Below are 15,717 nucleotides of genomic sequence, written 5' to 3' on the forward strand. Positions count from 1 at the left end.
GAAAAGTGTTTGGTCTTTGTTTAGAAAAAAAATTAAAAAACCTGTGGTGATTAAATACCACCAAAAGATTCTATTTGTGTGAAAAAAATGATAAAAATGTCATATGGGTGAAGTGTAGCATGACCGCGCTGAATTGTCATTCAAATTGTCATTCAAAGTGTGACAGCGCTGAAAGCTGAAAATTGGCCTGGGCAGAAAGGGGGTAAAAGTGCCCAGTAAACAAGTGGTTAAAGGGACCACAACCCAAATAGTGGGGGAATATAGCTGCCAGCCAGGACCCATCCCTGCTGTCCTGTACAACACTTAACACTCAATTTAATCTCCTATGTTTTTTCTCCTCACAAACTTTTAATAATGTTTAAGTATTGAACCTGATAATGTTATTTTTTTTATGTTTTCTAATATATTGTCCATACACTGTATCTGATATTGTATTTTTACATAATCTTTATCCATATTCTGATGAAAGGCACACAGTAAATGTCCTGAAATGCGTTGGTTATCAATAAATAGATAAAAAGATATATTGTATACATAAAAGGTTTCCAATATTTTTCCAAGACAAGTCAACACACATTTATATTCTGAATCTTTATTAGGATAGCGATATTTGTTAAAACAATTTAACACAGATTAATGCAAAATAACATTGCTGACTTTAGCGCAGCTGCTGTGATTTCTGACTGCCATTAGTAGGTCATTACATAATTCTATTTAGGTTTATTTGGGTCCAATCATCTACTCCCCTTTGCGTCCTACAATGAATAGAAAAGCTTTATAATCAGCGAGATCGCTGACATTGCGTCTCCTCTGCACTGCACAGAAATCAATGACTAAACCCACCTTACCAAAGGCGTTTTTCACAAACTCCTCATTACATGTAAAACAATGGAACCGTTCTGCTCCAGCAAACCAGTAAGTTGCATCTAATGTCGCAATAAGTAACAGTTGGCCTCCGGGTTTTAGCAGCTTTATTGTCTTCTCCAGATTCTTAATGTATTCATCTTCACTTTTACTGATCATTTCCAGTATCCACGCACTGATAATACAATCAGCAAGTGGTAGTAGCACCGGGGAAGATATGTTTTCCTGTTCAAAATCACATTTCAAAATCTGCTTGATGGATGACCTTAGGCACATGTCTTTCTGCTGAAGTTGATCTCTGAAAGAAAAAAAAAAACATAATATGGACATTACAAGAAATATTTCAATATACAGTGATGTGGCGTAATAAGCAATTCTGCCAAAATTCAGTTAGACTGTAATTTGACAAGTTAAAATAAAATTTTCATACTAGTGTAGCACTACCCCTGTAGGAGTTGCTAATGGCAGGGTTCCCCACTACTGCACAGCCAGTCACACAGCATTTCCTTCTTGTATCCAGACACAGTGATCAGACCTTTGGCTTGTTTTTTGTTGTTTTATTAGGGGATGATAACTTGGATGGGGTAAGGGCAGGGCCGTCTTAATAGCATCATGGGCCCCTGGGCAAAGTAATGCACTGGGACCCCTACCAGCTTGCCTCAATTTACGCACCTACTTTCAAGAAATAGTTCATAGAATTAAACATAGATTCATTAGTACTTTCAATAAAATAAATTTTTAAAAATCAAAGACTAAATCAAAACAAAGTGCACAGTACACTGGGGAATGCAGAAGGGCACAGTACAGGAGGGGTCAGGAGGGCACAATATTAGGATCAGTAGGGCACAGTGTAGGTTCTGGTACTCTTCCCAGAACACGGCCATCTTGGGACAGTTTAGTAAAAAGCACCACTGTCCCAGCAAATCCGGGACAGTTGCCAAGTATGATGCCCAGGAGTGCCCTTGTATTAAGATGGCCCTGGGTAAGGGATTATGGGATACCCAACTTGAAAATGTCCAACAATTAAAACCAGGGACAACTTCCTCCTTATTGACAGATTTCTCTTCTTCCTTACACCTGCACAAATTTGGTTCCCTTGTACAGCTACTGCTGGTTCACTCCTGGGGGAACTAACAGTCTTTAGTTAGTTCAGCAACAGCCCGTTACAGGCTAGAAATAGGGATGAGCTTGATGTTCGGGTCGAACATACAGTAAATTCGACTCGAACATTGGGTGTTCGCCCGTTCGCCGAACAGCAAACATTATGGGGCATTTATGGAAAATTTGAGCACCGCAGAATGCCCCATAATGCACTGCGAGATCGCAGTGCATTGCTGTATGATGATTGGCCAAGGGGACAGCAAATTTGCACTGTTATACAAACTGTACACTCACTACTTTACATTGCAGCAAAGTGTTATTTCTTCAGTGTTGTCACATTAAAAGATATATTAAAATATCTACAAAAATGTGAGGGGTGTACTCACTTTTGTGAGGTACTGTATATACAGTCAGGTCCATAAATATTGGGACATTGACACAATTCTAATCTTTTTGGCTCTATACACCACCACAATGGATTTGAAATGAAACAATCAAGATGTGCTTTAACTGCAGACTTTCAGCTTTAATTTGAGGGTATTTACATCCAAATCAGGTGAACGGTGTAGGAATTACAACAGTTTGTATATGTGCCTCCCACTTTTTAAGGGACCAAAAGTAATGGGACAGATTAACAATCGTCCATCAAACTTTCACTTTTTTTTATAAGCTTGTTTTTTTTTTTTTCCAAAAAGTTTATTAGAATTTCAAGTTATACAAACAAGCACAACAGATTTGTAATCATTACATCAGGTATAGATAGTTTTACAATGTACTGGGCAAATATCAATAAAGAGCACGTTTCAGAAATAGCACATCTATACACTTGAAATACAGTCTATACTTAGATTGTTCATGCTAAGCGTAGAGTATGGTGAACACCAACGTTGCTGCAATACGGCTTAGGAGGGTATTCCTCAGAAATCTTGCACCAGAGTGTCTGGTAAACCAAAGCAGGCCGTCCCATATCCCCAACACCCCAGATGGGATCATACTTTGTTAGGGAGGGGCGATTGTAGCTGTTAGCATTTAAATCCATAGTAATAGAATACTTGTTGGCTTAACTGGCCTTCACCATAAGCAAGATGGTTTGGTAAAGTAAGCCGTAAATAAGGAGCCATCAGAAAAAGTATTTTTACATATTACCTTTAGTATTACCTTTAGGTAGTCCCTGCTTAGCAAGGTTGGGGCAATAGTATAAGGAGATAGTTTCTCCTTACTGCATGAAGGGTTAGCATGAGAAATTAGGGATTAGGGATGAGCTTCGAGTTCAAGTCGAACTCATGTTCGAATCGAACATCGGCTGTTCGCGGCAAATTCGAAAGCTGCGGAACACCCTTTAAAAGTCTAATGGGAGAAATCAAAAGTGCTAATTTTAAAGGCTTATATGCATGGTATTGTCATAAAAAGTGTTTGGGGACCTGGGTCCTGCCCCAGGAGACATGGAACAATGCAAAAAAGCAGTGATTTTAATAATGCTTAAAGTGAAACAATAAAAGTGTAATATTCCTTTAAATTTCATACCTGGGGGGTGTCCTGCGCCCCTTTACAGTATGCCTGTAAAGGGGCACATGTTTCCCGTGTTTAGAACAGTCTGACAGCAAAATGACATTTCAAAGGAAAAAAAGTCATTTAAAACTACTCGCGGCTATTAATGAATTGCCGGTCCAACAATACACATAAAAGTTCATTGATAAAAACGGCATGGGAATTCCCCACAGGGGAACCCCAAACCAAAATTAAAAAAAAAAAAAAAAAGATGGTCCCCCTAAATTCCATACCAGGCCCTTCAGGTCTGGTATATATTTTAAGGGGAACCCCGCGCCAACATTTTTTTTAAAAATGGCGTGGGGTCCCCCCAAAAATCCATACCAGACCCTTATCCAAGCACGCAACCTGGCAGGCCGCAGGAAAATAGGGGGGGACGAGAGAGCACCCCCCTCCTGAAACGTACCAGACCACATGCCCTCAATATTGGGAGGGTGCTTTGGGGTAGCCCCCCAAAACACCTTGTCCCAATGTTGATGGGGACAAGGGCCTCATCCCCACAACCCTTGCCCGATGGTTGTGGGGGTCTGCGGGTGGGGGGCTTATCAGAATCTTGAAGCCCCCTTTGACAAGGGGACCCCCAGATCCCGGCCCTCCCCCCTGTGTCAAATGGTAAGGGGGTACAAAAGTACCCCTACCATTTCACAAAAAAACTGTCAAAAATGTTAAAAATGACCAGAGACAGTTTTTGACAATTCCTTTATTTAAATGCTTCTTCTTTCTTCTATCTTCCTTCGGTTTCTTCCTCCATCTTCCTCCATCTTCTTCTTCTTCTGGTTCTTCTGGTTCTTCCTCCGGTGTTCTCGTTCGGCATCTTCCTCCACGCCGTCTTCTTCCCTTCTCGGGCCGCTCAGCATCCACCATGATGGGAGGCTCCCGCTGTGTGACGCTTCTCTTCTTCTGATGGTTCTTAAATAATGGAGGGTGGGGCCACCCGGTGACCCTGTCCCCTCTGACGCACGGGGACTTGACGGGGACTTCCCTGTGGCATTTCCCGTGACGTCAGAGGGGGCGGGGCCACCCATTACGTAACGTATTATTCTGGTGAGATGGCACGCCCCATGATATTTGTGTAGGTCAGGAAGGCCCAATCCCCCTTTGGGGATAGTCATTTGGTTCCAACTAATTCTCGGGGATCCAGTTGCCCAAATGAAACTCCTGCAGATTCGTTTGTAATGAGTGAAGAAAGACAAGGGGATTTTAGTTGGGACTGTCTGAAAAAGATATAAGATTCTGGGCAAGATGTTCATTATTATTATTGCTAAACGACCAAACAATGAAAAATTCCCTGGTGACATTTTGTGGAGGTCTTGTTGGATAGTTTTGATTATTGGAACATAATAATTCCTGTCGTACAATTCAGTCAGTTTCGCTGAGATTTGTATACCTAAATAAGTAAGGGCTTGTGGTTCCCATCCAAACGGGAAATTGGTCTGACATTGAGAAACCAGTGTGGAAGGAAGGGAAATATTTAGTGCTGTAAGTTAGATATAGATTTAAAGAGGGTAAATTCCTTAAGCAGGTTGGGGGTGGTGGTAATGGGGTCAGTGATTTTACAGGTTTTGTTTAGAACATTAATGCCCTTAATGTCTGGGTTCACTCTTATTTTGCGTAGCATGGGTTCAAGAGTGAGCACAAAAATTAGGGGGGAGAGGGGCATCCCTGGCGTGTGCCGTTCGAGATGGAGAAGGCGCTCGACAGGCGGCCGTTGACTCTAATTTTGGCTGTGGGAATAGAATATAATGCCATTATTAAGTGAAGGAAGTGGGCTGGGAAACCCATAGCCTGTAATGTAGCCGACATGTAGTCCCATGCCACCCTGTCAAACGCCTTCTCCTCATCGAGGGAAAGAAAAAAGCCTTGTGTGGAGGTATTTGTGAGCCATTGATGAATGTTTATTGCTTTTATGGTGTTATCCCTGGCTTCTCGTCTGGTCCAATGAGATCAGTTTGGGGAGTAGGGGTAGTATGCGGTTAGCAAGAATTTTAGCGTAAAGTTTCACGTCCACATTCAAAAGGGATATGGGTCGCTAGTTAGATATTATCGTGACGTCTTTGCCTGGTTTGGGTATGAGTGTTATGTGGACTTCGAGGATATCTTTGTTAGCTTGAGGAGATGATGATAAAGAGTTAAATGCCTTGGTGAAATGGGAGGTGAGTATGTTAGGAAAAGTCTTATAATAGCTCACCGTTAGGCCATCCGGTCGGTGGCTTTTACCCGTTTTAAGTTGTTTTAGGGCAGTAACAGTTTTGTCCACCATGATCTAGGGTGATCTATGTTCGCCGAGTCCTCAGTTGAAATGGGCGTTGGACAATATTGTTTTAAAAAGGCGTTAAGCAGCGCAGTCCTGTCGTTGATGCATCCCGTTGTGTGAGGGGAAGGCAGGTTATAGAGTTTAGAGAAATAGTGGACAAACTGGTCTGCAATATCTTCTATGGTCACGTGAGCACGTCCTAGGGGATCCTTAATCATGTGAATGGTCCAAGATGCCTTTTTATGTTGCAGGGCTCTCGCTAACAGTTTTCCTGGTTTGTTCCCAAACTCATAAAACAGCTTCTGTGTTAGTAGATATTTGCGTTTCAATGTTTTGCCCAACTCCTCTAATGGGGCATACACGTCGGACTTTTCGGCTACAAAAGTTCGACGGACGCCAATGGACCAAATCCGGCGGACAATCCGATCGTGTGTGGGCTTCCCCGGACTTTCAGCGGATGTTTCCAGTCACAAATCTGATGGACTTTAGATTTGGAACTTGCTTCAAATCTATACGTCGTAACTCCGCCGGACCCAGAAATCCGCTCGTCTGTATGCTAGTCCAACGGACAAAAACGGACGCTAGGGCAGCTATTGGCTACTGGCTATCAACTTCCTTATTTTAGTCTGGTGTACGTCATCACGTACGAATCCGTCGGACTTTGGTGTGATCGTGTGTAGGCAAGTCCGGTCATTAGAAAGTCTGCCAAAAGTCAGTCGAAAGTCTGTCGGACAGGCTGTCGGACTTTTGTAGCTGAAAAGTCCGACCGTGTGTACGCCCCATAAGAGTTCTTTTCTAGCCTGTATGAGGTCAACCAGGACAATAACTTGTCTTCATCCCATGATATATCAAAGTACCATGGCGTCAATATTTATATGTGGTTTTTAGCATGCCTTGCATTTATGCTATTTTGTGTATGCATTTTTTGTCAATGAGTATGCTGTATAAGATCTCGCAAGGTACAGTAAAATGTTCTTTGCAATGACTGCTTTTTGTTATACATCTCTCATTCAAAGTCCCCAAAAAAACACCTTTTTTGTTGGATATTATGTAATAAACTCATACAAGCAATACTGTGCTTTACAGTGCCATGCAACAGTATTCACCCTCCTTGGCATTTTATCTATTTTGCTACATTACAGCCTTTAGTTCATTTTTTAAAATCTGAATTATATGTGATGGATCAGAACACAATAGTCTAAGTCGGTGAAGTAAAATTAGAAAAATATATACATAAAACAATTTTTCAGAAATAAAAAACTGATAATTGGTATGTGCGTATGTATTCATCCCCTTTGTTATGAAGCCCATAAAAAGCTCTGGTGCAACCAATTACCTTCAGAAGTCACATAATTAGTGAAATGATGTCCACCTGTGTGCAATCTAAGTGTCACATGATCTGTCATTACATATACACACCTTTTTGAAAGGCCCCAGAGGCTGCAACACCTAAGCAGGAGGCACCACTAACCAAACACTGCCATGAAGACCAAGGAAGTATCCAAACAAGTAAGGGACAATGTTGTTGAGAAGTACAAGTCAGGGTTAGGTTATAAAAAAATATCCAAATCTTTGATGATCCCTAAGAGCACTATCCAATCTATCATAACCAAATGGAAAGAACATGGCACAACAGCAAACCTGCCAAGAGACAGCCGCACACCAAAACTCACAGACCGGACAAGAAGGGCATTAATCAGAGAGGCAGCACAGAGACCTAAGGTAACCCTGGAGGAGCTGCAGAGTTCCACAGCAGAGACTGGAGTATATGTACATAGTACGACAATAAACCATATGCCATAGAGTTGGGCTTTATGGCAGAGTGGCCAGAAGAAAGCCATTACTTTCAGCAAAAAACAAAATGGCATGTTTTGAGTTTGAGAAAAGGCATGTGGGATACTCCCAAAATGTATGGAGGAAGGTGCTCTGGTCTGATGAGACTAAAATTGAACTTTTTGGCCATCAAAGAAAACATTATGTCTGGCACAAACCCAACACATCACCCAAAGAACACCATCCCCACAGTAAAACATGGTGGTGGCAGCTTCATGTTGTGGAGATGTTTTTCAGCAGTCGGGACTTGGAAACTGGTCAGAGTTGAGAGAAAGATGGATGGTGCTAAATAAAGGGATATTCTTGAGAAAAACCTGTACCACTCTGTGTGTGATTTGAGGCTAGGACGGAGGTTCACCTTCCAGCAGGACAATGACCCCAAACACACTGCTAAAGCAACATTTGAGTGGTTAAAGGGGAAACATGTAAATGTGTTGGAATGGCCTAGTCAAAGCCCAGACCTCAATCCAATAGAAAATCTGTGGTCAGACTTAAAGATTGTTGTTCACAAGCGCAAACCATCCAACTTGAAAGTGCTGGAGCAGTTTTGCAAGGAGGAATGGGCCAAAATCCCAGTGGTAAGATGTGGCAAGCTCAGAGACTTATCCAAAGCGACTTGGAGCTGTGATAGCCGCAAAAGGTGGCTCTACAAAGTATTGACGTTAGGGGGGTGAATAGTTATGCACATTGACTTTTTCTGTTATTTTGTCCTATTTGTTGCTTGCTTCACAATAAAAAAAAATCTTCAAAGTTGTGGGCATGTTCTGTAAATTAAATGATGCAAATCCTCAAACAATCCATGTTAATTCCAGGTTGTGAGGCAACAAAACCTGAAAAATGCCAAGGGGGTGAATACTTTTGCAAGGCACTGTATATCCTATGTGCTTGCTCTATATAGTAATTGGCCTCATTCAAAGTCCCCCTGACCAAAATTCTCTTTCTTTCTGTCCATATTTGGGATGGAGGCCAATTACTGATGGTGCCATGAACCACATAATTTTTCTCTTTCAATATGGAGGGAACAGCATCTCACACAACCTTCTGCCTCTTCGTAGAGGCTCATCCCAGTTTTACTGCTTACAGAAATGCTAGCCCACCTGGCTGCCACCAGCCCATCTGGCTGCTTTCTCTTCTCAGTCCTCCCAACTGACACACATGGAGACTCCCCAGGGCAAGGTTGGATGAAGACTTGGCACACTACTGTCTATAAGAGAGCACTGCTACAACTGGAAGTCTCTCCCCTTGTCTGTCCCTGCACTGTGTTGATCTACTCGCTGTCTCTCCTTGCTCTCACTGCCTCTCTAGCTAGGGTCCCTCCAACTGCCTCCTGTAGTGGGATCCTTCCAGGTTTGCCTACTGAACTCTAGCCTGAGGTAAAGCCCCTCCTGGCAGGGGTCCCTCAAGGGCTACCGACAAACTCTGTTCAACACTGCTTCTCCATCTGCCACCCATCTCCTTTGCTGGCATGGGTCATTAGTTCCCTGCCAGGCCCCCAACCTGGGGATTGGCTAAGGATCCCTAAATATTCAAGGCAAACTCTCCTAGCTTCCGTCCACTATCTTCCAGAATGTTCTCCAACATTCTAGAAACAGGGTGGGGGCATCAGAGAGCTGCTAGGATGAGTCATCCAGCCTTGGCCTCTAATAACCCTGACTTAGATCCAGTGACCCAGGTTTATCCCTGGGCTAGACGATAGTTTGCCTACTCTCCATTCTAGTAGCACGCACTGGAGGGTGCTACACTAGGATTTTAAAATTAAATTACATTGCAGTGAATAGGAGGTCATTTTTTATGTTTAAATTAGGTCCTCTGGAGGGCTGTTGGACAAGTTATTGTCACTGAAATTACATGTTTGTGTTTCCTTGTTGTTCCTTGAACTAGTAAGTCAATGGGGGTGGTTTACTAAAGGCAAATAGACTGTTGATTTTGAAAGTGAAGTTGCGCTTTGCAATGGCATTTTCCCCAGAGCTTAGTGAGTGAGGTGATTTTTCACTTTGCAAAGAATACCCAAACACAAAGACAATTTAAAAAAATTAAAATTTTACTTGCATGTGATTGAATGATAGAAGTCAGCAGACCTTCACTTTATACGCTAAGTGCAGGGTAAAATTCCCTTGCAAAGTACAACTTCCTTTGCAATGTCTATTTGTCTTTAGGAAATTAACTCCAAAAAGTGTAATAATAGCACCCTAAAAAACAGAGGCCCCGTCCCTCGGAAGTTCGGCCCCCTCCTCCTTCCTCCACTACCGGACCAATTAGAAAGCACAGCCCACTTTGCACATGCGCAGTAGGGACCTGGCTGTGAAGTCGAAAAGCTTCACTGCCGAAGTCCCCTTACCTTGAATGGCCGTGGCTGCACCCGACACCGCAAGATCCCTTAACCTCCCTGACGGTATTCCCGAGTGTGGCTCGGGGTTAAATTTCAGTACCATTAGCGGTAACCCCGAGCCACACTCGGGATTACATCTCAGGATCCTGGTGCAGGTTACTTACCTTGTCCCCAGGATCCTGCGATGTCCCCCCGCGCTGTCTGCAGTCTCCATCCTCTGCCCGAAGCCTCTCTATGCCAGGCTCCGTTCCCTGAGAGCGTCGCGATGCACGGGGGCGGAGCCTGGCAGCAAATTAAAAAAAAATTAAAAATCATAACACATACAGTACTGTAATCTTACAGATTACAGTACTGCATGAAATCATTTCACTTCCCTTTTGTCCCCAGTACTCTGGCCCATGCCCTGCATGCAGTTTTATATTACATATACTGTTCTTTCTGCCTGGAAACTTGAGCTTGTCCATAGCAACCAAAAAGTGTCCCCTTACGTCAAAAATGGTTTTAGACCAGCTAGAAAATAGCGATAGTAAATTAGAACACTTGCAGAATTGAGCGATAGTGAATCGTGTGGAAATTTATTTTATTATTATTATATTATTATTTTTTTTTTTAATTAACGTATTTATCGGCGTATAACACGCACTTTTTTCCCTTAAAATCAGGGGAAAAGCGTGAGTGTGTGTTATACGCCGATCCTCCGCCGATCTCCGCTGATTGTGAGCGGAGCGATCGTGCCGAGATACACACAGCCGAGTGTACTTGGCTCTTCTCGGCTCCGCTCACAGTCACGCCAAGTCCCGCCATTGGACCTGTGTTATGTTCATCATAGGGCAGGACTGGGAGTGACTGTGAGCGGAGCCGAAAAGAGCAGTACACTCGGCTATGTGTATCTCGGCTCCGCCCAGTCCCTGCGATCTTGGCGGCGCTCACTCTGCTCCGCCGAGTCCCTGCGATCTCCGTGGCGCCATATTTAAATCTTAACAAGGCTGCAATGGACACTAGGAAGGCTGCACTAACAAGGCTGCACTGACAAGGCTGCAATGGACACTGGGGAAGGTTACACTAACAAGGCTGCACTGACATGCTTGCAAGTCTGCACTGGGGCAAGGCTGCATTGACAAGGCTTCAATGACACTGACAAGGCTGCAGATGGACACTGATAAGGCTGCATTGATGGGCATTTAAATGTAAGATTTTTTTCCTTAAAATTCCCTCCTAAACTTGCTATGCGTGTTATACGCCGATTAATACGGTATTTATATTTATTTATTATATTATAATTTATTATTTTGTGTTTCAAACTTCATCATACCCGGGATATCTACTAGACTCTTGGTGGACAGATCTAAGTGTGTTATTGCTAAGAATTACAGACCTACAATATAAAACGCCAAATTTCTATGCGAAATAATTGTACCGCTTTAAGACGCAAAAATCTGAAATAATCATACCACCAGGGAGGTTAACAGATAAGTGTCCATATATTAAAAGTTATCAGCTGCAGTATTTGTAGCTGCTGAATTTTTTTTTCGTGGGGAGGCTGGACCTCCTCTTTAAGTTTGTTCTCTTAACTGATTATTCACTGTGATTGTATTTCAAAACATTTTACCTTCGACTAAATACATTTCTAATTTTTGCATTCTGCCTAATAGTACTTTCCTGTGCATGGCATAGCAGCATACTGATGGGTCAAACCTTACAAGGCTACAAGACTGACTACTCCATAAATAAAAAAACTCTACCTAGCACCAGAATCCTTTTTTTCTTATTTATCCTCACAGTAATAGGATGCAGCTACTGTCCCTAGCAAGAAATTCATTACTAAAGAAATACATTTTTTTTACAATTTTTACCATTACCTGACTTCATACCTTTGGTCCATTTCAGGCAAGTCCTCTGAAACTCTCCTCCATGAATTCCTCATACCACAGGTGCTAAAGGTGTCCCCCATGAGGAACCCTATTCTGGTGGTTGTGGGGGTATTGTGTAATAAGCAGGTAACAAGTAATGTGGTGTTCTATTAATGAAGCACAGGACATGTGTTCAGGGCCGTCTTTAATATGGATTGGACCCTGGGCAAACATTTTCTTTGCCCCCCACCCCCCCAGCAATTTTGCTCTTCACCCCAACATCTCAGTTCCCCTTATCACCCATTACATTGCAGCCATTTCTACATCATAGTGCCCCTCTACAAATCACAGTGCCCCATTACATTAGAGTCCCCTTCATGTCATAGTGCCCCTTTACACATCACAGCACCCCAATTACATTGCAGCCATTTTCACATCACAATGTATACTAGTGCATTATGACTTAAACCTGCAGTGTTTTAATTTGTAAATTACTTTACTACCACTTTAGGCCTGGTTCACCTGTATGTGAGTTGGCGGCCAAGATTTGCACAGGCACAGCAGCCCATTCATTTCAATGAGTTGCCATGCCTGTGTTACATGCAGAAAAAAGGTGCATACAGCATTTTAACCCCTTCAATACTGGGCACTTTTACCCCCTTTCTGCCCAGGCCAAATTTTCAGCTTTCAGCGTTGTCACACTTTGGATGACAATTGCGCGGTCATATAACACTGTACCCATAAGCAATTTTTATAATTTTTTTTCACACAAATAGAGCTTTCTTTTGGTGGTATTTAATCACCTCTGGCTTGTTTTTTTTTTTTGCACTACAAATAAAAAAAGACAATTTAAAAAAAAAATGTTTCTTTGTTTCTGTTATAAAATTTTGTAAATAAGTACATTTTCTCCTTCACTGAGGCAGCACTGATGGGTACCGATGAGGCAGCACTAATATGCGGCACTGATAGGTGACACTGTTATGCAACACTGATGGGCACTAAAAGGTGGCACTAATAGGGGGCACTGATGGGCACTAATAGGTGGCACTGATGGGCAGTACTGTTTGGCACTGATGGGCAGTAGTAATGGGTGGCAATGATGGGCACCGATGGGCAATGATGGGCACTAATAGATGGCACTGATAAGGAGTCAACGATAGGCATTACTAATGAGCACTGATTTGCATCCTTTATTGCCACTGATTGGCATATGATGTGGGTACAGTTGGCACTATTTGGCATACAGGTGGGCTACTGATGGGCATCACTAGCGGGCACTGGTGGGCATTGCTGATTGATCTGCACTGATAATCAGCGTAGACCCCCCCTGTCAGGAGAGCTGCCAATCAGCTCTCCTCTACCCACACCTTGTCAGCCTGAATAGAGGAAAGCCAATAAACAGCACTTCCTAGTTACCACTGTGATCATCTGTGATTGGGCACAGCTGGTCACGTGGTAAAGAGCCTATGTCAGAGGCTCTTTACCTAGACCAGAAATTCGGTGTGTCGGATCGACACGCCACACCACAGATCACCGCGCTGCATGCCCCCGGGATGCGCAAGAGCGGCTGCAACCACTTTATGGCTGTCATTCTGCTATATGGTGGGCAAGAAGTGGTTAAAAATGCAGTGCCTTGAAATCCATTATGCTTTTGCACCATGAAACTTACCTGCAGTCTCTGCACAAACGCACTGTGTTTTTAAGTGCATGGCCCACGCATCTAAAAACCCAGCAAGTTTGCTGGTGCAGGAACTGCAGGTAAGTCGTATGGTGCAAAAGCAGAAAAGGTTTCAAGACCACTTGATTTTTAAAATGCTGCATGCACCTTTTTTTCTGCAGGAAACGCAGGCATGGCAGCCCATTCAAATGAATGGGCCGCTGTGCCAGGGGAAAATCACATCCATGTAAACCAGGCCTAAAATAAGCCCATCAAGCAATAAAATACAGTACTTATATGTGATAGAGTCTTGCGAGCTACTCAAGAACCAAAAGTAATTATACATGTACTAGAAACACAGAGTGTGTGTGTGAAAGGTATTCAAAAGACGAGCTTCTAGCACTGATCACATCCCCATATGCATGTGCAAAAAATAAGCTCTGAATCATGAAATATAAACAAACAAATATCAAAAATCATTGAATCAAACAACATATAAAGTGCATAATAAAATGTCCATACAATAAAGTGCAAAAATAATAGTCCATAATAAATAAGTGAACTTTCCACAAATGTATATTGATTGATGAATGACTAAATGCAATTGTAAAAACCTATATGTAAAACTTCCAGACCACCAACGAATCACCTCACACGTGCCCCCCCCATGAGTATAGGCTCACCTCTGGGATTGCGACCCCCATTTTAGCAGGGTCAAAAATGCCTGTGAGCCACCCCAGGACTCAGTGAGTTATCCAACACAGCTGGCTCCTAAACTTCTCCCAAGATCTCCTCCTCAGTATGTCAGCAGCAGAGTCTATGCAGAGAGAAAGACTCCAATAATGCTTGAATTGTTTAAAAAACTTTAACATGCGTTTATTAAAATGTACAGGGTTCTCACAATATGCGAGTGCTTCCAGCGCACCACACATCCAAAATCTTGATCAGCTCCTCAAATCACTATAGCGCCCGAGTGCCTTCACCGTCCTAGCCCCTCCCCTACGTGTGTTCGACACAGGGTCACATGTCTTCCTCAGGGGGAACTCTGATTGATCTGGTGGCCCATGCTACATGCTCTGTAATAAATACAGCCACAGCCTGGACTGGTCAGGGTTTTGAAAAGCTACATATGGGGAGTCAGGGGAGGAGAAAGACCTACCTGGTCCTCCTTGCCAGCTCAGCTCTGATCACCATCTGCAGGCGGGCTCACGCCAGTGCTGTTGGCTGCCATAATTTACCACCCAGCACTCTGACATCGGCTCCACTGCATGGTCCTACCCGAGGACTCCGATGTACAGGAAGCACGGCACACAGAGAGGGGTGGGGTCAGAGCATTAGTGGAGCTCAAGGCCCCGCCAGCCCACGGCTCGCTCCTTGCTCGAGAATATGCAGCACTGCATGCTGATGCTGGCTGCCTGTGTCACTGTCTGCAGCGCTGATGGGGGTCTTGATTTGTGGACAGCACAAGCTTAAGGGGCAGCTCTGCTTTGGGCCCCAAAACAATGACAGGGCCCTGGCAGGCTGCCCCGTTTACCCTGTGGTAAAGACAGACCTGCACATGTTCCATGCTTTTATTTCCATGCTTTCAAACAGGCTTCCTGAGCCAGTGCATATGGAGATCATTACTTTAGATAAGCCAAATTGGCTCTAGGTATTAAATCTGCAAAAGCAGCTGGACATGGGAACTTGGATCACAATATGTCAGATGTCAGCACTCAAGGCTGCAGAGCTCATTTTCAGGATATTCTAGTCCAGGGCAAATAGCCAAGGTCAGAAATAGTAACAGCCTTCAATATTCTGGAACTTTGAGCAGCATGACAGACATTGCACTTCTTTGTTTCTCTAATCAGGAGTAAGAAAACTCTAATTCAAACAAACAACAGGATGGTAGTGTCTTATTTTCTGAAGCAAGAGACAATGAAATGCAACACCATCTACTACAAAGCCAAAGTACTAGACTAAATGAAGTACTGGTTCTCTTGCCAAACAGACAATAGGTGGACTCAACTAGAAAGAGAGATTACTCCAGGACATAACCTTCCAGCTTTAGCAATGGCAGTCTGCACCATAGCCCATCAATTCCTCCTTACTTGACCATTCAAGCCACTACGGCAATGTGGTCCTCACTGACGAAGCAAAACTTTGCTGAAACGCCAGTTTGTACACTTACAATACCCTTAGCATACCATGAATACCTAATCCCAGGGGTTATCCACTCAATCCTGGGCAAAAAAGGGGGCGCATTACTCCACAGCTGATATAACAGATCCAGATGCATTGG

General features: G+C 43.3%; 1 protein-coding gene across 1 annotated transcript in view; it reads right to left on the reverse strand.

Annotated features, from left to right (window-relative positions):
- Positions 1–576: 576 nt before the first annotated feature.
- LOC141111255 (indolethylamine N-methyltransferase-like) overlaps positions 577–15,717 on the reverse strand; it is a 91,262-nt gene continuing 76,121 nt past the window's right edge. The window contains exon 3 of the mRNA XM_073603398.1: positions 577–1,162. Within this exon, the coding sequence (XP_073459499.1) occupies positions 739–1,162 (424 nt within the window). The 3' untranslated portion in view covers positions 577–738. The remainder of the gene's footprint in view (positions 1,163–15,717) is intronic.

Source organism: Aquarana catesbeiana, linkage group LG10, assembly GCF_042186555.1.
Source record: "Aquarana catesbeiana isolate 2022-GZ linkage group LG10, ASM4218655v1, whole genome shotgun sequence".
In the NCBI taxonomy this organism is placed as follows: domain Eukaryota; kingdom Metazoa; phylum Chordata; class Amphibia; order Anura; family Ranidae; genus Aquarana; species Aquarana catesbeiana.